The following is a 24,151-nucleotide window of genomic DNA, read 5'->3' on the forward strand; positions in this document are numbered from 1 at the left end:
TGTGGGTAGCGACGCGATTCAAGTGATTCGAGTTGAGATTTTCTCAACATTATGCTAATGAGGAGCGATTTTCGCTAGCGATGGCCAATGGGAGTGTTTTCTTGTTTCTCGTAACGTAGAAACCATGGTAAACATTTCTAGCTTTCTAGGTTTCAAGCTGGAGGAGAAACTAATCGTTTGTGTGGCTGCTTACCCAGTCCTGTACGATACATATCTGTATTCGTACAGAGATGTTAATACAAAAAAACGATGCATGGCGCAAGGTTTGCCGAAGTTGTGGGTGCTTGTACTTTCAAATTCAGTTTAGTCACATTACGTAACTTCGTTCTGTCCTAACTAGTTAGCTAGCCGGGCTTGAACTCCCTATGTATCGGCAGATTAGCAGAGATTGAGGAATATAGTAAAACGTTTTTTTACACATGTCAACGTGTATGTCTACAGTATTAAACAGTTTTATATTTTGTAAACAAGTTGTATTTTGATCGATGTTGCAACTACGTAAACCCAAGTCTGCACACTTGGCCATGACAACTACAACAGTGACTTAAGAGAACTACATTCTACATTAATCTGTTTAAAACGCCCCCGAGCGTGGTGAACTGTGGGAAGGCAAGCGCTGGCAAGCGATTCGCGTCGCTGCAGTGGACACGCACTGTAAAGGTGCCAGTATGGTACTCAGACTCCTTTACGGATGGGCGGGCCGCCGGATAGGACGGATTAATTAGCATTTCTGTTGCCTTTATGGTTCTCCGAAGGCTGGGGGTGCTGAAAACAATTCACCGCCAGAACAGTAGGTGGAGAAGCGGTTTTTTGTCGAAAACACGTTGCTTTGTTGCGTCTTTGTAAGTTAGAAATCGTCGTTGTTTATCTCCCACCTCTCATCACACGTGTGACATCACTCTTACCAGCTGTCACTAGTCAGACGATGAGTGCAGCAGGTGCAGTCACATAATATTATATTAAAGACAAACTTAAGGCCCGCCGCGTCAATTTATGTGGCCCGCGGAAGATTAATGGGCTATTGAAATAAATCTACGCTGCTTTACAGCGTGCATTGACCATAAACGACATCTCTCACCATGCATTTCAATTGTGTTACGGCAAAGTGACGACATCCCGTTTCTAGAAAGCAGTGTATGCACATCAGTGTTAAACGCAAAGTTTAACTGGGTGAAGGCGAGCATGGTTTGAATGACAGAACTCCAATGCAGCCGGTTCTGCGAACGTACCCCATGTGCATTTTCAGCCAAGGTCCTCGGGCATTCAACCCAAGTTGGTATCGCTCTCGAACTTGGTTAGAGTACTCAGCCAAGCTAGCATGTTTCTGCTTCCCTTATCGACAATTTGGAGCCAGCAATGATGAAGACATCACCTTCATTAGAAAAGGTTTTACCTAGGCTATTGGAAAAAGGCAATGTTTATTTTACATAAAGCTCAAAAAGCTATTCTGCGTTCAGATGAAGGGCAAAACAAGTTTTGCTCTTGCGCTATGCGCGCTTGCATTTTGTCACCAAACACAGAAAAATTTCCAAATGTATCCTCCAAGAAAAACAGCAGATTGTCCAAGAATTAAAAGGCGGACTTAAATTGCAGCATAATATGCCATATGTTCACAAAAGCTACAACAAAAAACACCATGTTTTTACATGGTTACTGACGTAACACCTTTAAGCATTGAACTAGACAACCTAGCTAAAACGTACATAGTCTGAGTAGCCTAAATGGATGTAATGGTTTGATTAGCCCCGTAATCTGTTCTCTCGTTAGAACTTCAAAACGAGGGGCTGATTAGGTTACAAGTCGTAGGCTACTGTAGCTCTTAGACTAGCCTGGCTGCAGTAGCTAATGTCACTTGCCTGGGCTAACAGAATGAAAAAGAGGGTTACCTAACGATTGACCCGTTTCGCTAAGCTAGATAAACACACAACTATACAACTTTTAAATATGTTTTATATCTACGTTACAAATCCCCCTGGACACAAAAGTGTTCATGCAAGAGTTGAAGGAGGGCCCTGTGCCAACTTGAATTGATATGCTGTGAGGCCTGGCAGAACTTGTTAAGATAAATGTTCTGTGCAGTTCGTAAAAAAATAGTTTTGTCTGATTTTCATGTTAACTACTCCCATTCCCTACTCCTTTTTCCATCAATATTATTTGAATTCTTAAGATTTTAGTGTGATTTCTTTGCTGGTACTTTTTAGTTCCTATTAAAATCTTCTTGTTTGTCTACCATTCCTTCAGCCACTTCATGGAAGAGGACATCCAACCAGACACATCAAGGTACTTGATTTTAATGTATTGGGACCAATATTTACCACTATGGGGATTTGTAGTCACCGCTCTTAAAAATATAAATCATAAATCAGACCCAGGTATAATGTGGTTAGGGTTAAGATTAAGCTTTTTTTTTATCTGAATGTCTTCAGATTAGAGATCGACCACTATTGTGCTCTCCTAAAAACGAGTCCCTTAATATTTTCTTTCCCTTGCACTTCAGTGAAGAGACGGCAACTCCCTGATCCAGATTATGCTAAACTGCCCCAGCCACTGGAGGATCGACTTGAGGAAGTCCACAAGACCATCAATGTTCAAGAATTAACAACAAAGCTTCAAGAGAACCAGTTCTTCCTTTCAAGATTCAGGGTATCAATAAGAACATCATGTTTTACACAGGCTTTCCAAAGCAGTGTTTACAGCCCACTGCAGAAAACATGTTAGAGTGGAGTCAGGCACTGTAAAAAGAGGATGATGACATAAGGCAGGGGTTTAGCATTCTTAAACTGGCAACCATTTACCAACTTTTCCCTTTTCTTAATCGTTTGAGGCAACGTTTTCCTATACAAGACCTTACAGTGTGCTTCAATGTGTCACAGTCAACTGTAAGCAGGGTCTGTATAACCTGGAAAAACATTTGTCATGTTAGGATCACTTCCATTTTGATTTCTAGAGAAACTATAAACTAGCTTATGCTTCCTTGTTTCCACAGTACTTTCCCACTTACAATAGTTTTATTGGGCTCACTGTATGGAAATACATGTGATACAACTCAAAAGTTATTAACATTGAAATACTGACATATTCTCACCACAAGGGCCTAATTGGCATCAGGCAAAGTGACATTTTTCAGTGACCTGTATGCAGGTCAGTCTGACAAAAGCTTTGTCATCAAGGACCTTCTATATGCTGTCAAGGAAGTGGCCTTTTTGCTTCTGATTCACGTCTTTCGTAGCACTCCGTAAGTAGTCCGGTAACTTTTCAACCCCAACGTACTCCGTTGCTTAGCGACGTCAGCTGATTTGAAGCCTGAAGAATGTTCAACGTCTATGAAGTTCAACATCTTTGGCGAACTATTTCTCTGCTGATCAACACTACAAATGGTAACAAATTAATTGGAAAAAGACACACTGTGTTTAGTAATTTTGTTGGCAAGTAGCCGTGTAATAAGCGTAATAAATGTAATAAATGTATAGAACGCCGGTCATTATCGGGAAAATAAGCCCCTTCAGAGCGAAGCTACACCCCTCCGCTTCGGGGTGCTGTTCGCCCTGTCGGGGCTTATTTTACAGATTATTCCTTACTTATCGACCACCAGGATCACTAGCTGACTTTGTGAAGGAGCTGGACATGCTCCTCAGCATCCTCCCGGATGATGGAACCCCGCTGATGATCCTTGGGGACTTCAACATCCACCTCCAAGGAACGCAAGCCGCCGACTTCTTGTCTCTCCTGACTTCCTTCGACCTGACGCTGCTGAGCACACTGGCGACCCACAAGGCAGGCAAACAGCTAGACCTCATCTTGACACGTAACTGTATCACTGACTTAACCTCTGTAACCCCACTGCACATTTCTGATCACTACTTTATCCAATTCTCTGTCTCTCTCCCTCCAACTCCTCCTACCTCCCCTCCCCTCGTAACTTTCAGGCGCAACCTACGCTCCCTATCCCCCTCCCATTTCTCCTCTATTGTAACATCCTCCCTCCCATTGACGAGTTCTCGTTCCACCCCACTAACACTGCCACTAACACCCTGTTAACCACTTTAACTGCATCACTTGACTCTCTGTCCCCTGTCAACCAGGCCTGCACGATCTTCTCCCTCTGGCCCGTGGCTTACGGATGTTATTCATGAAGAACGGTCCGCCCTTCGGGCAGCTGAGAGGAGATGGTGCAAGTCCAAAGATGGTCTTGACCTTGGTAAGTATCACTCCCTCCTTAAATCCTTCTCTTCTCACTTAACTGGTGCTAAAACCCTGAACAAAATCAACTCTGCTTCAAACCCCCACAAACTTTTTTTCTACCTTCTTAACCCACCTCCCCCACCCCCTCCCTCCACCCTGACAGCAGACGACTTCTCCTCCTTGTTTGAGAAAAGTCGCCAACATAGGGAGTCAGATGGCTGAGCGGTGAGGGAGTCGGGCTAGTAATCAGAAGGTTGCCGGATTGATTCCCCGCCGTGCCAAATTATGTTGTGTCCTTGGGCAAGGCACTTCACCCTACTTGCCTCAGGGGAAATGTCCCTGTACTTACTGTAAGTCGCTCTGGATAAGAGCGTCTGCTAAATGACTAAATGTAATGTAAATGTAACATTAGCAGTCGGTTCCCTAAACCCACCTTTCCTTCAATCTCACCCTCCACGACTGACCCAACTAAATGTCTAAACTCTTTCTCTCCCCTGTCCGAGGCAGAGATCTCTGACCTCATTCTCTCTCATCGCCCCACCTCCTGTCCCCTTGATCCTATCCCCTCCCCTCTCTTTCAAACCATCTCCCCCTCCATCATAACTTTTCTTCTCCATGTCCTAAACTCCTCTCTTACCTCCAGCACCTTTCCCTCTGCCTTCAAACAGGCCAGAGTTACCCCTCTACTCAAAAAAACAATTGAACCTGCTGTATCTAACCAACTGTCAAACTTTCTCTCTCAGAACAAACTGCTTGACCCCAACCAATCAGGCTTCAAGACTGGCCACCCCACAGAGACTGCCCTCCTTTCAGTCACCACTGCCCTCCAGTCTGCCAGAGCGGCTTCGAGGTCATCCGTCATCATTCTGCTGGACCTTTCTGCAGCATTTGATACGGTTAACCACCAGATCCTACTCAACAAACTTTCTGAGATGGGCATCACTGGCACTGCACTCCAGTGGATCTCATCCTACCTGTCGGGAAGATCCTACCAGGTCTCCTCGGGAGGCAAACTGTCAGGCCCTCGCCAGCTCTCCACTGGTGTCCACAGGGCTCCGTTATTGGACCCCTCCTCTTCTCTCTGTACACTACCTCCCTTGGACCAATCATCACCTCCCATGGCTTCTCCTACCACTGCTACGCTGACAACACGCAGCTGTTCCTATCGTTCCCCCCGACTGATCCGGGGATCTCAGCTAGGATTGAGGCCTGCCTCACAGACATCTCCTCCTGGATGACTGAGCACCACCTCCAGCTGAACCTCGCCAAAACAGAACTTCTCATCATTCCAACTAAACCCTCCATCTCCCACGATCTGTCAATCACTCTGGGATCTGCGACGGTGACCCCTTCATCCTCTGCCAGGAACCTTGGGGTTACCATGGATGACGAGCTCTCCCTCACGGCCCACATTGCTGCAGTCTCCCTGTCGTGTAGATTCACCCACTACAACATCCGGAAGATCAGGAGATAGCTGTCTGAGCACTCCACCCAGCTGCTAGTCCAAGTTCCGGGAGTACAACGGCACTTAGGAATGCTTGATTGGACCTGATGTTAGTTTCCTCCAGGATCACAATGACTCTTATTGAGAGACTTGTTGCTCTTGTTGGTTAGTGGTAACTGATTTAAATTGTTGTACTCGCTGTGAAATATTTTTTACTGTTGCTTGCTTTTCTACAAGTACACTTGCACTTATAGCGATTCATGTTGTTTAATTGTAACTTGCTTAACTACATGCTCTTATGGTTCTTCCCTTTGGCACTTAGTTTGGTTGTTCACAATATGTGCTTCATGTTTTGGCTACCCGCAATGTTTTTGGGGCTATCTTGTTATTTTCAGTGACGTATGCACTTTGTAAAGGTCTGTCTTGGAAGTCCCTTTGGATAAAAATCGTCTGATAAATGAATAAATGTAGAAGAGGTGAGAGAGACACTATAGCCAGACTATGCAGTCATGTCACAATAGCCAGACTAGGCAGTCATGTCAAGCTTGCCATTAAGAGGATCAAAAGAGTATCACATATTTGAGTCTTACCTATGACAATAGTGAGCTCAGTTAACCAACTGATGACTGTGTGTGTGTGTGTGTGTCCTCTTAAGTAACTAAGTAAAGGGCCTCTGTTCAACAAGAACAAATCTTTGTGGACAGTTTTGAAGTTTAAAATGGAAAATTAAACAATTGCTTCTCCCCCCTCCATGTTTTTACTTATGAATTTATATTGATTATAATTGTCACAAAACCTGTGAAAAATAAAGTTCATTTCTTAAACAGACCTTTGTTGCATTAAGCAGACTGAAATTATGTATGTTTTGATTTCATTGTCTTCCAAGTAGAAGTAGACATGCTCTTGGGCTGTCTCTGATGGACCATGCCAGGCTTGAGTTGGGGGGGCAGATGTGTACCCCATGTTTATATAGTGGGTGTTTATAGCAGTCCTATCAAAGGGTTACACTGTCCAAGCCAGAGATGAAACTTTAGTCTTTTCGTGCTGTTCCTTCGATGGTTTGTCAAGTGAATGTCCATCTATTAAAAAAGTAAAATACCATAATGCATATATTATATTATCAGATTGCTACAGTTGAGTGTGTAATATCTTTGGTCCTTTTTGTTCTCAATATTAGAATTGATACTCTATCCCTACAGCCACTTCATGGAAGAGGAAAGCCAACCAGACATACCAGGTGATTATTACCCCCATAACCAATATTGAGAAGCATTATTTGTTCATACCAACCCCAACTAACCTAAATTGTTGGGCTACAATCAGTACACTGGTAGACAGTCAAAAGTGTATAATTTATTGAAGGTTGTGGAGACAATGGTGATAGCTGACGAAAAGCTCTGCATTGATGGCAGACGTGGAACTGTAGCTGGGCTGAGTTGGATGGTGTTGAGGGACCAGCAGAGGTCCTCAGGAAGAGGTGTTGATGGATTAAGCGAGGTCCTCAGATATGGGGACACCCAGGAAACTGAAACTGGAAACAAAGATTACTAGTTTTACAGTAGTATAAAGTTAATCAATAAACCCAGAAGGAATAATTTTGGCCACAAGTTACTTTGAGAGAACGTTATCAGTTACATCAAGAGTCAATGAGTGAAAAACAAATACTTGTACACGTTTGTAACATATCCCCATGTCCTACTAACACACAACTTGATTATACAACATGTATGGCACAGAAGTGTACATGTACATTCATATGTGTACAGAGACTTAACTCACGAGCCAGGCCGTCTCGTGGATGGTTCAGCAACAACACATTCAAATTGTGCTAACAAACGTTATTCTTCGCAGTTGTTGGTGGATTTGGATTGACATAGGTTAGAGTTTGATAGTGCTAGGTTATTCGTTTTATTAGTATAGTTGTTTAATATTTTAGAGGAAACGTATTCGATAGTTGTGTATATTGCTTGTTTAGGTGTTTGTATTTTAGAATAGCTTAGGTAGCGTTAACCGAATAGTGTAGTTGTAGAGTTGTGTAAATATTAACTTTAATCAATCGTTTTATCAATTAGTTTTAGTGTTAGTGTTTTAGTGTAGTTTTAGTGTAGTTAATAGTAGATTTATGATCATTGTTTAGTTAAATTAGCCATTAGTACAGGTTATATTTGACCACCACCAACTTTGACAAGCTACAGCTAGGCTACCAGTACCAATCGCCGTTGCCAGGTGAGGCTTTATGCAGTTAGTTCTAGGTACATAATGTTTTGTTAAGTTTATGGGTATGAACTTGTAAGAGTATCTTTTTGTGTAATTTCCCAAAACAAAAAAACAATTTTGTACTGTACTGTGGTAAGGTTTTCTATGCTAATGTGACCGTTAAAAAACCTCAGTGCCGTAACGGCTAACATCAAATGCATTGCGCGAGCGATTAGCTGTAGCTAACAAGCGGGGAGTCAATGTTAACTTACTCCTTACGAGACTGACGGTTAGCCTAAAAATACTCGACACAACGGTTACAACAATATTAAATACAATTCAATTAAACAAACTGGCCTCCGGTATGATAAACAACTTACCATTCACGCTTGTCCATCACGAATGAGGCTCCTCTTCCAGGTTAATTCCTCGACTGGTGTCGACGATACCGTCCGATGTGTTGTACTCATACAGCCCAATTAGGACCCGAACATTGTCAGGCTAGCGGTAGGTTACATTGCTTGATTTGATTTCGTTGCAACAACGGAGTTTATAACTTTAAAAAGTTATCAATAATCAAACGAGCAAATACATGTTTGGAATATAATAGTAAAATGTGTAAACATTCCTGTACAGGTGCTTAAAATGGTCTGATTCTTATGGGCTATTATTGCTCAGGCTATTTATCATATTGTAGGCTACGTTGAACAGATATTTTGCATAAAGAGATATATAAACCCTTAACTGAATTAAAGAACAAAGCACAAATAAACGACTTCATTTATACTCTTCTATTTGAACATATGTTATTGGCAGACGTCAAATCTAACTAATACTAATATTATCACGAGTGATTCACCTCGAAGTTAATTCCTCGACTGGTGCCGACAGCTGGTGGCGTGTACTGCTGCTCAGGCGAGGTTGCGCTAGATGATGAACCAATCAGAATGATCTTTGAATTAGGACCCCAAAATGTAAACATTAGGTTGCATTGCTTGATTCTGAACAAGTTTGTAAGCTTCAAAAAGTTACAACCTTAGTTGGCGAATTAATGTCCAAGTAGAATCGTATTCTAAGCTGTCTAAACAAATTCTATGTAAAATGTCCTCTGTGTTAAGATGTATTCTGCTATTTTCTCATATTATCTAAAGTTAAACAGAATACATTTTTTGTATATTTGTTGTAAACCCTCAAATGAAGAATGTCAACAAAAAAAATATATTTGTCTGTCATGTCTGATATCTTTGATTTGTTTGATGCAAAACGTGGGAACATGTATGGAGTGTTGCAGCAGTTAACAAGCTGTACAATACTATAGTATTTTCAGATACAAGTTGGACCATATTTGTACATATATCTGCAGTGGGTGAATTTCATACAGAAATCTAATCGGCCATTACTAAAAAAAAATGATAACAGTACACAGTCACATTCCAGATTTGCCAGAGAGTCCACCACTCGCAATAGAACATTTTGAAACCCCACATTAAGCTCAGCATCGATGTTGCTGACAATACCATCAAAGACCAGTTTGGTTCGTGCACTGCAGGGTAAATCATAATTCTGCTGCCTACGTTAGCCTACAACATTAAATGCCCAAAGACAGAACATGCGAAGTGATAATTAGCAGCTGTCCACACTCGAACCTTGAACTAGCCTACTGAGCAGCTAGCTAGCTAGCGACATGGTTAGGATAAGATAGTATATATATCGTCATATCCTTTGACCTCTTTGAGGAAAAAAGTCAATAGAGCTACATCTAGACTTCCAAGTATAAGTGAGCACTACATTACAACCATTCACGACAAAATAAAAAAAATTAAAAATGAAGGCCCGCATGAAGTGGGATTCGATCGCCCGAGAGCAAAAACGTGAATTTAACTCTCCGACTGCTTTACTCATAGAGCTAAGCAATTTCATGACGTAAAACAAATCAATCACCTATTTATTAACTATCTTTGTATTCTAGCAAAAACACAGAGTTGAACTTCAAAATCCATATGGCTTAATATCAATGAATAATAACCACATTTTTATTAAATTACATGTTCCGTGTAAACAATCTGCCTTGTTTCACAGTAGTTTACAACGTATAATACATTCATTACATTTATCTTTGTACATAAATATGACATCTAGTAGTCAAAGATGGTAAGACAATTTAATCTGCCAATGACAAAACATAGATTCAACAGACTTGGATGAAAACCTGACAATGAGATGTGTGATGGGTGTGATTGAAAACATATGCAATATGATATCCTTGTCTTTGAAGCTATCTTGTCACAGTACAGTAATATGAAACTTTGTTTCTCCTGCAGACCATCCCATTCGGCCAATAAGGTATGTGTGTCACATTTTACAATAGAGTAGCATTAAGTGAATTAGAGTGGCATTGTAAGTAGTATTGAATGCTTTTTCTTTTTCTTTTCTTTCCCTGATGTGTACATGTTGATGCTTAAAGTATGACAAATACACCCTCGTACTGGACATTGAAGCGGAAATCTAGGGCAAGGGTTGACAAGTAATTAGAGTCTGTCCACACTGGCTTTGAGGCTTATGAAGAGGAATTTGTTGATACTTTCAATGAATTTCCAATTAATGTTGAGGAGGACTTTATGGATTGTTCATCATCTTTTGCTGAGCCGGAGGAGTTTGATGACACTGTAGATTCTGACAACAATAGCTTTGATGGCGAAGACGAGGGGAATCATTTGGAAAGTAATTTGGCTACCTGGGCATTAGAAGAAAATATAACACACAGCGCACTGAATAAATTATTGACATTTCTGAAGTACCATCATCCATCACTGCCGGTTGATGCGAGAACACTGCTGCAGACTGCACGGTCAGAGTCAGTAGTTGTCAAGGAAAAGGCTGGTGGGACATACCATTACTTTGGAGTCCTGAAGTCGATGAAGACCACTTTGGAGGCAAATAAATGCAAGTTGGCATGTGGTGTCTGCTTAGAACTCCAAGTGAATGTGGACGGGTTGCCAGTTTTTAAAAGTTCTTCCACCCAATTCTGGTCCATTCTTGGAGTCATCAAGAACCTTCCCCAGCATCAGCCATTTGTGATCGGGCTGTTTTGTGGTACCAGCAAACCTTCACTCAATGAATACCTGGAAGATTTTGTGGCTGATATTTTGGAGTTGGAGGGGGGATTCACATTCCAAGGAATCACCATGAGGCTCCAACTGTCCTCCATGGTCTGTGATGCTCCAGCCCGAGCATTTGTAAAGAATGTCAAAGGACACTCAGGCTACTCGGGGTGTGAGAAATGCATGCAGGAAGGGGAATATGTGAGTAACCGGGTGATATTCCCTCAAACTGATGCCCTCCTCCGCACTGACAAGAACTTCAGAGAAATGTCTGATGAAGGGCATCATCTCGGGCCTTCACCTCTCGTCGCCACATCTTTGGGCATGGTCGGTGGGTTCCCATTAGACTACATGCATCTTGTTTGCCTGGGTGTCATGAGGCGACTCCTGTACCTGTGGCTCAAGGGTCCACTGGCCTGCAGGCTCTCAGGATTTCAGGTGAAGATGCTCTCTGAGAAGCTCTTGAAGATCAGGACAAGTGTTCCAGTGGAGTTTGCGAGAAGGCCAAGATCCCTGAAGGAGGTAGACCGATGGAAAGCGTCTGAATTCCGCCAATTCCTGCTTTATACCGGTCCTGTGCTCCTTAAAGACCTCCTGCATACCGCAGTGTACCAGCACTTTTTACTTCTTTTTGTTGGAGTGTTCATACTGTCAAACAAGGCACTGCTTGAGGAGTACACTGAGTATGGGAATGAGGCTCTCGTGTTGTTTGTTCAGCACTTTGGGGAGTTGTATGGTGAGATGTACCTCTCCTACAATGTCCACAACCTTGTGCATCTTGCACAAGACGTCAAGGTGCATGGGAACCTGGACTCCTTCAGTGCCTTCAAGTTCGAAAATTTCATGCAAAAGCTAAAGAAGCTTGTGAGGAAACCAGGATCTCCCTGCAGTCAAGTAGTGAAGAGGCTTTCGGAGAAAGCATCTGTAAAAGTGCAGAGAGTGGAAAGTTTAGGTGCAAGGAGAGAGCACACATCAGGGCCTCTGCCACCATTGTTTCATTGTGCAAAACAGTACAACCAATATGACACAGAGCTCTTCACCCTTAAACTGGACCAAGCCAACAGCCATGTCTACATTCAAGGAAAGGTAGCAAAGATCAAAAATATCATTGTTAAGGAGGAGGAGGTGTATCTAGTTTTCTCAAATTTTGCCCATCAAGAGTCCTACTTCAAATACCCCATGCCTTCCTCTACATTTGGCATACATTTAGTAGGTAGCCTCTCGGACATGACACACCACTGCAAAATTGGACAGGTAGAAGGGAAGGCTTTCCTAATACCCCATGGAAGACAATTTGTTGCTGTGCCCCTTATACACATTGACTGACCATACACCCCTACACGTTAACCAACCCTCCCACTGCCAAATACACCATCTCTCAGCCTCTTGCACTGCCATCATCTTTTGGAATAAGCTTCAATGTGGTCGACCTCCTAGCATCATATAATTTAATTGAGTAAGTATTTGTATACAGCTAAAAAGGTTACAGTAATTGAACATATACATAGGTTGTAAGGATAACCTTGAGCTCCAAATTGGCCGAATCCCACCAATCAAAATTCCTTTACTACGTAAATTCAGCAGAGACTGATCCATTATTCATGCTAATCAACAATATTGAACAATATCTACAATGGTAATTAAAATGGAACCGTAAAGACTGTCAACCAGTCAAATTGCTTGCTCAGAAGTACTGGGTGTATAAGACACCGTATAACAATAATAAGTGCAGTTGGGGGTATTTTGCTTGTTTTAGTATGTTTATTTTGTCATGCATTTTTTATGTTGTCTGTCTACTACTGTCTGTCCCCCTTCTTGCAGCCTCTCCACTCACCAGAGCATCTTCCCCTGATCTGCCCTGAATTCCTAGCCAGTCTGAACAGTAAGTGATTACCTGAAAATGTATTTATCAACCTACACTATGTTGTCCTGGCTGTACCAGGTGGTATATTTATGCCCAACTGATTACTGATTGAAATACACTTTTTGTTGTGTGAATCATTTTGTATTAGGCTCAATATGTACCTAATAGTACTCTTTGAGGGGGAAACCAGAACTGGCCCGCTGGCAAAGGAGTGGTTTTCGGATGGGCTTGCTTGGTGGCCACCTTATAAGGACAAGGTCCAAATTCTCCGAAGTGTTCAAAAGAGGCTTGTCCCACAACCCTTGAAGGGATGGAAGCAGTATGCTGCACGCATTCTCTTCGAATCAGGTAATTTTCAAAGTAGAGCCCTTAATGCATCAATCAAGTCTAATAAGTTAAATGAATAACTTCTGATTTTGTTCTGATATTGTCACTTGTTACTATCATTACATACCCACAAGTTTACGTAACTGTTAAATAATAGTTGACATGCTAAATGGGGCTTACAGATTCAATTGACAAAATTCAAGAGCGGTGGGAAAGGTCATGTGCAACATCAGACCTCAACACTGACAAAGAGCAAGAAGCCCCAACAATCCGAAAACTGATAAAGTGAGCACATATGTTTATTGACTATGAAATCATCATCATTTTAAACTGAGTTTTGTCTACATCACACCAAATTCAAGAACTGTGTGATTCTTTGAAAATGTTACCATTAGCCTTCTTTCTATTGCAAATTCTTACGCATGAACAATTCTAATAATGGTTTATTTACATATTTAGACCAAAACGGCTTAGGACACCATCACCCTCATCATCCTCAACTAACTTGTCCTCAGAGGAAGATGACCTTCCTCTACCTCAAAAGCAACCTCCGCCCCCCCAAAAAAACCAAAGAGTTGAGAGAGCCCCTCCAAAAGCTCTAAAAGCCCCTCCTCCCTTACCACTGGTCATAAGACCAAAGAGCCGCCAAGAGAATGCCATCAGAGTAGGTAAGCTTGACATACATTCATTTTATCTTCAAGTTTTCACCAGACTTCCTTGCTATTGCATCTATGTTGTATCAATAAAACACAACAATGATCTAAAATAACCTTAATATTACACTGATAGAGACATGCTAGATTGATCTAGAAATATTTTCTTAAATTCTTAACAGAGAATTCACAGGCCCGACCAACAGCCCCCTACAGCTGCCAAGGTTCAGCTCCTGCCTGGCAACCTGCTAACGTGGACTCTTCTGAATGTAAGAGATAGGATATAGCGAAGATATGGACATGAACAATTCACTGACACAAGCATTCATAATTATGCCATTGGTAAAAGAAATGTGTGACCCATAAGAATTATTTTTTATTTGAAGTCATACCATCGAGTTGGATGGAGGAATTGGAGGCCAGACCAATGACATACTGCCATCAAGGGGCAAATATTTCAGAATGTAAGTATCCTTTACAGATAGTTAATAGAACTTCAACTCACTAGGCTTTTCCATTACCTACTGACAAACCCCTTACTTACCATACAGTGAACTCAATATATACTCATATTTCCTCAAGCACTCGCAGACACCAGTGGTTTTCTTGCTAGAGTGTTACTTGTTATTCTCCAAATCCACCGTGAAAACTAAACACATAGTACGAGAAAATAAAGACACATTAGCTTAATATGAACATACATTGACATGTAAATAACGTACACCAAAGTAAAATACAGACACAAACCAACATACCTCGTTAGCTGTATAGAACAAAGGAATACAAGTTCTTATAGGTAGCTAACATCCTTTTTCGCTTGTTGATTCTCCCACGCACAAGCTTCTCACAAGTCCTTGCGCAATCACTTCAAAATAAAAGCACTGTACTCTTGGTACCACATAGTTACTATATAATACTGAATGTGATTTATGCAATTCGAAATTATGACATACGTTCAAAACAAATTATACATTACCACAATGTAATTGCGACAACTACATAAGCCTAACCCATGTGCAGAGTTAATAGTTTGAGTATCAATAGACTATTTACGAGTCTATCCCTAAAAACTTGTGATTAAAAACATCAATAAATTATTTTTTATTTCAAGTCACAACATCAAGTTGGATGCAGGAATTGGCCAGACCAGCAACATACTGCCATCAAGGGCCAACTTTATCAGAACGTAAGTGTCCCTTACAGACGGTTTATAGATGTGTATCCCTAACCAGTTGAAGTTGATCGTGTGAAACTGTAGAAATCTGTAGACTTCTTTGAGCACCTATAGCATGTAAAAATACATGTGACCATCAATTTAATCTTTAGAGATGGAGGCCCAGCATCCAAATCCAAATGCGTGGCATGCTGATGGACTGGGCTCTTGTGAACGTAAGCTTAATGAGTAAAACAAACAAAACAGCAACTTTCATGTACTTACAATGGTAAACACCTGTACCTGTATCACTACTTTCCCTATAGGTCCAAGATCTCGCCTTCAAAACACAAATCTACTCATCCCACCTAACTGCACTGGTACATTTAGCAATATCTTTCTATTTAAATCAGAAAACTGCTGTGTAAGGATTAGTTTACAAATGTAATTTGTGCTGTTTTTTTCTAACAGCAGTTGAAAGGCTCCTCCTGGAACAGCTGGGGGAACTTCACCTCAAGGTGGACCATTTAACAGCCGTTGTGCAGTCCCTCAGTGCCAACAGAGCTCCAGACCAACAACCCCAGAGCAAAGAACAGGACTTGACACTGCCCATCTCCACATTAGAGGAGCTAAACAACTTTGAGGAAAGACTTGGCCAGGACAGAGATTTTAAGAAACGTGTGGTATGTTCTCTAATGCTTTGAGGGGATATACAAAGGGGTCTATAACAGCTTTATTGTGTTGCAGTATAATTCTTAACAAGTGTTATAGCTCAGCCTTTTTCTCAACTCAGTCCTCAGGGCCCACCAGTTATTCCAGTGTTGGAATACATGAAATATATGAAATGGCTGCAAGGCCCTGGGGAAGACAACAGGATTTGCATTGTCTCTAACACTCATAACGCTTGAATGCTCTATTTTCATTACAGATTGCAAAACTGTCCATAACTGGGGGAAACTCTGTTAAAAGAACAGTGTGGCGGGTGTGCGGGAGGGTCTTCACACCTGAACTAGCCACCCAATTAAATTGGTGTGGGAGAGGACAGAAGACTGGCATCAAGTCAAGACCAGTCAAGGAAATGATCATGTGTAAGTTCAAACCTTTACTAGCTGCTGAGCACCACATTTGTATTATTTTATCATGGTCTGGGTGAAATAAATGTTGGCCATAAGTGACCATGGTATACGCGGATAATCCCTTACATAGGCTTTATCAGTGGCCATTTCTTTAAGACTGCAAGGGAAGCTCAACTTCCCCTAACATACAAAAAATTCACGGTCAAATATTTACGATTGTGTTATCTTTTAAAATGCGTTAGAACACGTTCATATCGATGACGAGCTCGTTCAGAATCAGCTATATTAGCGGGTCAACTGACTGATTTCATTCTCATACATTCCCGTAACGGTGCGTTCACACTGCAGCGGGGCGGGCAGAGCAGGGCGTCGGCTTCCCATTCATTCTCAATGAAACCAGGCGTTGACGCCCGCGTAGGGCATTGTGGGAAGGTGAGCGGGGCGGCGACGCTCGCGTAGGGCATTGTGGGAAGGCGAGCGGGGCGGCAAAAGTTGGATTTTCTGAACTTTATGTAAATGAGGAGCGTGAAACGCCAGCGATGGCCAATTGGGTTGGTTTCTTGTTTCTTGTAACGTAGCAACTGTTGGGATTGGTAAACATTTCTAGGTTTGACAATTTTCAAGATGGAAGAGCAACTCATCGTATGTGTGTCTTCATACCCAGTATTGTATGATACGTCTATGTTAGATTACAGCGACGTAAACAAAAAAAAATATGCCTGGCGCAGGGTTGCTGAGGTTGTCGGCCTCCTTGGTGTGTTGTATTTTGTACTTTAATTCAGTTTCTTCACATTACGTAACTTTCTTCTGTGCTAGCTGCATAGTCTAGCTAGCTCACCCGGCACACGATTGACATTCAACGCTGAAATGCTGGCTGGCGGCCACTCGCTATCCATACAGTAAATGTGTAGAGGCAAGTCATAATCTAGCGAATGATTTGCACAGATTTCGAGTAATATAATAAAAGGTTACACATGTCAACGTTTATTTCCAGACGGAAAAAGACCCGTTACATAGAGTGCGGGTGGCATTTAATCTTTCACTCGGCCTAAAAAAAGTGTGGAAAAAGATAACCTATTGTGTGCTGAAGATAAGATCATGTCAGATCCAGAAAGCGTGTCGGATTCTTGCTTAATGTGTGTAAAAGTTGTCTGCACATTTGCCATGACATTATAGAACTACAACAGTGATTTAAGAGAACTACAGCTCTGAATGAATCTGTCTGGCACGCCCCCGAGCGTGGTGCACCATGGGAAGGCCGGCGGTGCTAAGCGGTAAAAAAGTCTGCAGTGTGAACGCACCGTAATGCCACAGTGCATTTCCCTGTTGAAACTCAGCTTCCATGAACTTCAATGGGGCTGCTTTGAACAGTTTTTTTCAGTGCTTCGAAACTATACGGTCATTGGATAAATCCTACGATTATGTCCTGCCCTGGACGCTCAGCGTCTCTGGGGTGAGTGGGTTGGCCTGGACGCTGGGCTTCCGCGTGATGATTGGAGGGTCTGTTGAAAGCCTAAATTTATTTAAATTGAATAGATCGTTTTTGATTAATATTTTCTGTTCTAGTGTCAGTTCTTAGAAATGGAGTCTTGCCAAACATGACCGAAGCGGAAGTGGAGAAAGCCATACAAAATTGGCTCAGGTTGAGTCAAGACAGAGTCGGAGGGCGGCAGAGGTGGATGGAAGACGCGCAACTGTAAGCTGTAAAACGATTGATGAAGCAAGACCTCAAATTTAGATCGGTGCCAAATGCAGCGCACTTAAGGAGCCGATTGAAACTTGTATGACCTGGTAACACATTAAGATTAAAACCATACGTAATTTTCTTATATTGCACGATATGCTGTCTGCAGGTGAGCCAGACTGCCAGGGCACGGGATACCCGACACAGCAGCAGCAGACACAGCAGGGTTACGTTTGCTACTTTTGCTTCTTATTTTTAGCTAGCATCGTATTGTTGTTATTTAAATAATTATTCTTGTTAGGCTATGTTATTATCAATGATTTTAATATGTATATTGTTATGATAGGCTAGGCTATATATGAAAAAAACTAAGAGGCATTGTATAGGGAGAATTGAGGTGCAGCCCATCACTCTTGTTAATTTTATGTTTGTTGTTTGTTGTTCTTTATGCTGGAGTTCTTTTAAGAGCTTGATGGCATATCAAAATCCGGCCTGATATTAAATTATTAACTTGAATTCTGTCTCTTCATTATAATAATCTACCCACACACATTTTCGCTGGTAAAGCGTTTTCCATTGTGTCCTTATATTCCTATCAAAGTTGATGTTCCTCCTATAGGCTATAGTGAAATTTCAGATCGGTTATGGATAGTAAAATATTTGCTGTCTGAGAGATCCAGACTAAATAAATAAATGTAGTAGGCTAAGAGGAAATATCTGTAGAACGTTCGGTTGGTGCAGTTTTGATTCATCGGCTAGACATCGTATGGAGGTCGAATTTGATCAAATGCCGACGTCTCGGCGACGTCTTGCCAATGTGCAAACGATGTCCATACGACGTCGGGCCAACGTATATTGTATACATCGGCCCAACGTCGGCCCGACGTATGTGTTCTATCTGGGTAGGAGGCGCTGATAACAATAATGCAATAATAACGTCTCCGGCGGTGGCTCATGTGCATTCAGTTACTCTGAGTAAAATACGTTTTTAATAGTTAAGTCAATACGTGTGTAACAGTCTGCTTTACATTACAGTCACACCAACACAATGTCTAAATTGAATACTTTGTATGATAACCTTGTGAGACATCAAAAGTATGGTTTGGAGTCTGTTAACACAAACAGTTTAACTTATTCAAAATGAAAGGTGTATAGCCTATTCTCATATTCTAAAATGGCCGCCGGGCACGACAGTAAACAAAAGCTGCAAGACACCCAATGCAACTGCCAGGAGACACTTGCGTACCACTAACAACAGAACAGGAACTGTCATGTGCCAGCGGAGGCACTGGCATGTACCAAAAGCCACTGACACGTACCACTAACCCCACTGTCACGTACCACTAGCTACTGTCCTGTGCCAGCGGAGGCACTGGCATGTACCACTAGCTACTGTCCTGTGCCAGCGGAGGCACTTTTGATGTTGAGATACGCTGTTCCGCCCGATGTATGAAGCAGATGAATGCAAGTGATGTCCGTCAGTAAAGCATCCAAATCAATCTAACTGTCTCGTTATTGAACAAACAACAATCGACACACGGAAACATTACAGTGGCGACGAGGATTCAAATGGATATTAACGTGAAGAATATTTAAAAAGGAAAGGAGAAAAACCGATGCCGAACAGTCAACTCGCAACGTGAGTTTGAAAGCTAAAGGCAAGCCAACAAGTCAATCACGTACGCTACAGTGGATGTTAAGAAACTAGCAACGTAAAAATGATGGACTCTGCCATAAGCCATGCTGCTATTCTGCCGTTCGATACGGAGATTGATCCAACTTCAGTCGGAACGAGATGGAGTAAGTGGATCCAACGCTTTGAAAACGTTCTAGTTGCAATGAACATTATGAATGATGGAAGGAAAAGGGCGCTGCTTTTGCACTTAGCTGGGGAACGTGTTCATGACATATACGACACGCTTGCCGGTGAAGATGATGATTTTGAAACAACAAAAACGAAACTGAATGGATACTTTACCCCAAAGAAAAACACTCAATATCTTGTGTACAAGTTTAGAAAAGCCGCACAGGAACAAGGAGAAAATCTAGACACATATCAGACGAGGTTACGCATGCTTTCCAGAGTTTACTGATGTGGACAGTGAGATAAAAGCCCAGCTCATCCAAAGCTGCACTTCCTCAAGACTCCGCCGGAGGGCGCAAAGAGAACCTGAAATGACGCTGGAAACTGCTGAATTTTGGGAGAACGCTAGAAATATCAGAGCAGCAGGCAGAGGGCATTGAACAAGGTACATCCACTGCTGTCAACGCAATTGAACACAAATATAAACCACAAATGAATGATCAGAGGGGAAACAAAAATGCAAACAAAGACACACAATGCAGAAACTGTGGAGGGAGATATCCTCACCGAGGAGATTGTCCAGCAAAAGGCAAGGACTGCAATGTATGTGGAAAACCAAACCATTTCGCAAAGGTGTGCCGCTCAAACCAAAGGAAATCAGCTCAAGACAGAAAGGTACGTCATGATCATAACAAACACACCACATATGGACAACAGAAAAGCACAAGACGTGTAAATCGAGTGACTGCATCAGAGTGTGGTACACAAAGGGACTCATCAAGCAGTGATGATCAGTATGTGTTTTCAGTTAATGGTGAAGCCTGCCCCAAATACCCCAGAACATCTATACTGCTCAATGACATGCAAGTTGAAGTGTTGATTGACTCCGGAGCAGCAGTTAACATAATCAGTGAAAACATATACAATGTGCTCTGGCCACAGCCAGAAATGAAGGTTGCCAATATCAAAACATTTTCATATGGATCCAAACATGCTTTGCCTATTATGGGTGTTTTTGAGTGCTCTGTGAAAGCAAAGGACAGAAACACACAGGCAACTTTCTATGTGCTGAAGGGCAGTGGACACTCTCTTTTGAGCTATGACACAGCTAGCAAGCTTGGCCTACTACAGATTATCAATGCAGTGGACCCCACCATTAGGAGTGTCTCAGACGAGTTGATTGACAGTTATCCTGAACTGTTCACTGGTATAGGCAAGCTCAAAGATTTCCGTGTGAAGCTACACATCAATCCTGAGGTACAGCCAACGTGTCAACCACACAGAAAGGTTCCGTTCCACGTCCGACAGAAGGTCGAAGAAGACGACATAATTGAACGAGTGACCGGGCCAACACCCTGGGTTTCTCCAATTGTTACCCCGCCGAAGCCTAAGGACCCCGATCAAGTACGGATCTGTGTTGACATGTGTCAAGCAAATGTGGCAATACAACGTGAACGTCTCCTCACGGCCACAATGGACGATGTGATCAATGAGCTAAACGGTGCACGGGTATTTTCAAAATTAGATCTCAACAAAGGCTACCATCAGCTAGAGCTGCATCCGGATAGCCGATACATTACAACCTTTACAACTCACCTGGGCCTGAGACGGTCTAAAAGACTGAGTTTCGGCATATCATCAGCTGCTGAGGTCTTCCAGAACACCATTTGCCAGGTATTGCACGGCATCCCTAGTGTCAAGAATTTAAGCGATGACATCATTGTGTATGGCTCATCACAAAAAGCCCATGACGATGCCTTTGCGAGCAGTCTTTTCCAGACTAAAAGAATGTGGCCTCACATTGAATCGCAACAAGTGCGAGCTTAACAAGCAACGACTGGAATTCTTTGGCTTTATCTTTTTAGCTGATGGCATCTCAGCTGATCCTCGCAAAGTGGCAGCCATACATAAAGCATCAGATCCCAAAGACCCTGCCGAAATCAGAAGCCTTCTCGGTATGGCAAACTATTGCTCCAGATTTATTAAAGACTTCTCCACCATCACTGCACCACTCAGGGAGCTCACCAAGAAAGGAGCACCTTGGAATTGGGGTGCTGAGCATTCAGCTGCACTACAGACACTCAAGGAGCGTCTCACCAGCGACACTACCATGTCCTATTTTGACCCGAAAAAGGACACAGAACTCGTTGTAGATGCCAGCCCATGTGGTTTGGGTGCGATTCTTTGTCAAACAGACAAGGGAGAGAAGCATATCATAGCGTATGCCAGTCGGGCACTGACAGATGTTGAAAGGCGCTACTCACAGACAGAGCGCGAGGCCCTAGCGATCATCTGGAGCTGTGAGCACTTCCACCTATACCTCTACGGTAATGAGTTTACTCTTGTGACTGACCACAAGCCATTGGAGCTGATATGGAATAACCCAAAGTCAAAGCCACCTGCTCGGATAGAGCGATGGGGACTCCGACTCCAACCATCCAACTTCAAGATTGTGTACAGAAAGGGAGCAGACAACCCTGCTGATTACATGTCTCGACATCCAATACCGATTCAGACATCCGGGACCACAAGAGCCTCCAAGATTGCAGAAGAATATGTCAACTTCATATCACTGCTGGCTACACCGAAGGCAATGATTCTTGACCACATCAAAGCAGAGACACTGAAAGACGGCACTCTGCAACAGGTCAGTGCACACATTAAGAACAATTTGTGGCACACCATTACTGACAATGCACCACAAGCTGCTACACTTCAGCAGTACAAACATGTCAGAAATGAACTCACACTGTCAGCAAGTGAAGACTTAATACTCAGAGGCTGTAGGATTGTGATACCCTCATCTCTGCAACACCATGTCCTGGAACTTGCAGCAGAAAGCAGAAAGATTCATGCGTACGATTGGGAAAGTGATTTGGATCGCCCCAATGCAAGGTATCCCATGGAAGCAACAAATGAACATCTTCTTACGTGAGTACAGAGCTACACCACACTGCACGACAGGAAGATCTCCTGCAGAGTTGATGTTCCAACGACGTCTGAACACTAAGATACCATCAGCCTACTCAACAGTCATAAGTGCTAACAAAGAAGTGCGTAAAAGGGACACTGAGGCAAAAGCTAAAATGAAGATCCGTTCTGATGAGCGACGACATGCAGTACCATCTCACATCAAGCCAGGTGACAATGTGCTTTGTCGTCAAGTGACACAGAACAAGCTGACAACACCGTACAGCAAGGAACCACTCACCGTCACCAATGTGAAAGGCTCCATGGTGACAGCAGAACGGAATGGCTATACCATCACCAGGAACAGCTCGTTCTTCAAGAAGATCCATCCCATGACGCAGCAAGACCAACTGCCACCACCCGACTACGACCTGGATCCTGATCCTGATGATGGCAATGATCAACCTGAACCAGCACCAACACAGCTTAGATATCCAGTCAGGCAACATAGGCACCCTCCAACCTATTTGCGTGACTATGAATAGACTGTCTAGAGTTTATGGAGATATGCACAGAGAACATATCCTTTCAATATCCTGTTTAGCCAGTTTATGTTTATGAATGCATACGATATGTTGTATATATCCAAGTGTATGCAATGTGAAATGTGGTGCTGATGTTTTGAGTGTCCCCACTTATGTTTTCAAGGCAATAATTCTCAGTTTGCCAGAATAGTTTGATCATATATGGAATTGTGTTTATGTCCATTGATAGACAGGTTGTCAAAAAAAAAAAGAAAAAAAAAAGAAGAGTGATGTGATGTTGAGATACGCTGTCTGCGTACTGACGTAAGCACCCACTAGTGGACAAGGTTAGTACAGTTCCGCCCGATGTATGAAGCAGATGCATGCAAGTGATGTCCGTTAGGTAAAGCATCCAAATCAATCTAACTGTCTCGTTATTGAACAAACAACAATTGACACACGGAAACATTACAGCACTGACACGTACCACTCGCTCCACTGGCACACACCACTAGCTACAGGACAGTACAGTTTCGGTTCTAACCGCTACTGCAAAAGGGAGCATCAGCAAATCGCTGATTTCCCTGAGCTGAATAAGAACAAGGAGAAAGGATTTGATAATCCACAGCTGCCTGACTTTATTGTAGCACATTTTACAAATGGTTGCACATACATGACGGTTGTTTGTAGAGTTAATTTCAATTATTTTAAAGCAGATTTAACCATTTTGTAATGAACGCTATTATGCTCATGGCATGACAAACGTAATTAGCCTAATATAATTAGTTATAATATCGTGGCATGTTACGGCATCATTATATATTGTTGACATGTTATTCTGAGGCAAAGACAAAGATGAATAAATGATGTCTGATAACGTCAATATTGTTATCGTCGTTATATTGTTAGAACTTTAAGTCAGTTAACACCACAACGATGGCATTAACAATAAGCTAGCAATAGTAAACAACACTCATCATTATAATAGTTACAAAGGTATAGCCTTAATTTGCTTTGCAAAGCTAGAACAACGACGGAGCCAGATATTCAGGTTTACAGTTTATTTATCCGACACAATACATAAGCAGTTAAACTATAAACACAAAGCAAAAAGAACAACGTATAGGTCCTGCACGTATAATACTACAGTACTAATATTGATTTTTGTAAAGTTCACACGTAGGCTATCTGCTTCTTGATCGGACTTGTACCACATTCTGACAGTTTTCTGCA

At 42.2% G+C, this 24,151-nt stretch overlaps 1 protein-coding gene and 2 long non-coding RNA genes across 5 annotated transcripts; 2 read left to right on the forward strand and 1 right to left on the reverse strand.

Moving 5' to 3' along the window:
* Positions 1-661: 661 nt before the first annotated feature.
* Positions 662-6,431, forward strand: LOC146234342 (uncharacterized). 2 transcript variants are annotated; one of them, XR_014741660.1, is made up of 5 exons: positions 662-790; positions 2,242-2,280; positions 2,498-2,643; positions 3,593-4,198; positions 4,926-6,431. It is a non-coding gene; the product is annotated as an uncharacterized LOC146234342 (long non-coding RNA). The 2 variants fall into 2 exon arrangements; XR_014741661.1 differs by having other exon boundaries at positions 681-842; positions 2,498-4,198.
* A 535-nt stretch (positions 6,432-6,966) lies between these two features.
* LOC146234343 (uncharacterized) lies at positions 6,967-11,482 on the reverse strand. Its single transcript, XR_014741756.1, has 2 exons — positions 8,203-11,482; positions 6,967-7,157 (listed from the first exon to the last, which is right to left on the reverse strand). It is a non-coding gene; the product is annotated as an uncharacterized LOC146234343 (long non-coding RNA).
* On the forward strand, positions 7,360-18,171 carry LOC146234344 (uncharacterized). Of its 2 annotated transcripts, XM_084689652.1 has the most exons (15): positions 7,360-7,852; positions 10,144-10,165; positions 12,745-12,805; positions 12,936-13,135; positions 13,297-13,399; positions 13,574-13,782; positions 13,950-14,036; positions 14,154-14,231; positions 14,879-14,953; positions 15,094-15,156; positions 15,247-15,300; positions 15,392-15,603; positions 15,849-16,008; positions 17,563-17,692; positions 17,850-18,171. In XM_084689652.1, the coding sequence occupies exons 4-15, from the start codon at positions 12,943-12,945 to the stop codon at positions 17,851-17,853; spliced, it is 1,368 nt and encodes a 455-aa protein (XP_084545778.1). In that variant the 5' UTR covers positions 7,360-7,852; positions 10,144-10,165; positions 12,745-12,805; positions 12,936-12,942; the 3' UTR covers positions 17,854-18,171. The 2 variants fall into 2 exon arrangements, with proteins under 2 accessions (XP_084545778.1, XP_084545779.1); XM_084689653.1 differs by lacking the exons at positions 7,360-7,852; positions 10,144-10,165 and adding an exon at positions 11,506-12,379.
* Positions 18,172-24,151: the final 5,980 nt, after the last annotated feature.

This window comes from Hypomesus nipponensis, chromosome 23, assembly GCF_054491055.1.
Source record: "Hypomesus nipponensis isolate SF chromosome 23, ASM5449105v1, whole genome shotgun sequence".
In the NCBI taxonomy this organism is placed as follows: domain Eukaryota; kingdom Metazoa; phylum Chordata; class Actinopteri; order Osmeriformes; family Osmeridae; genus Hypomesus; species Hypomesus nipponensis.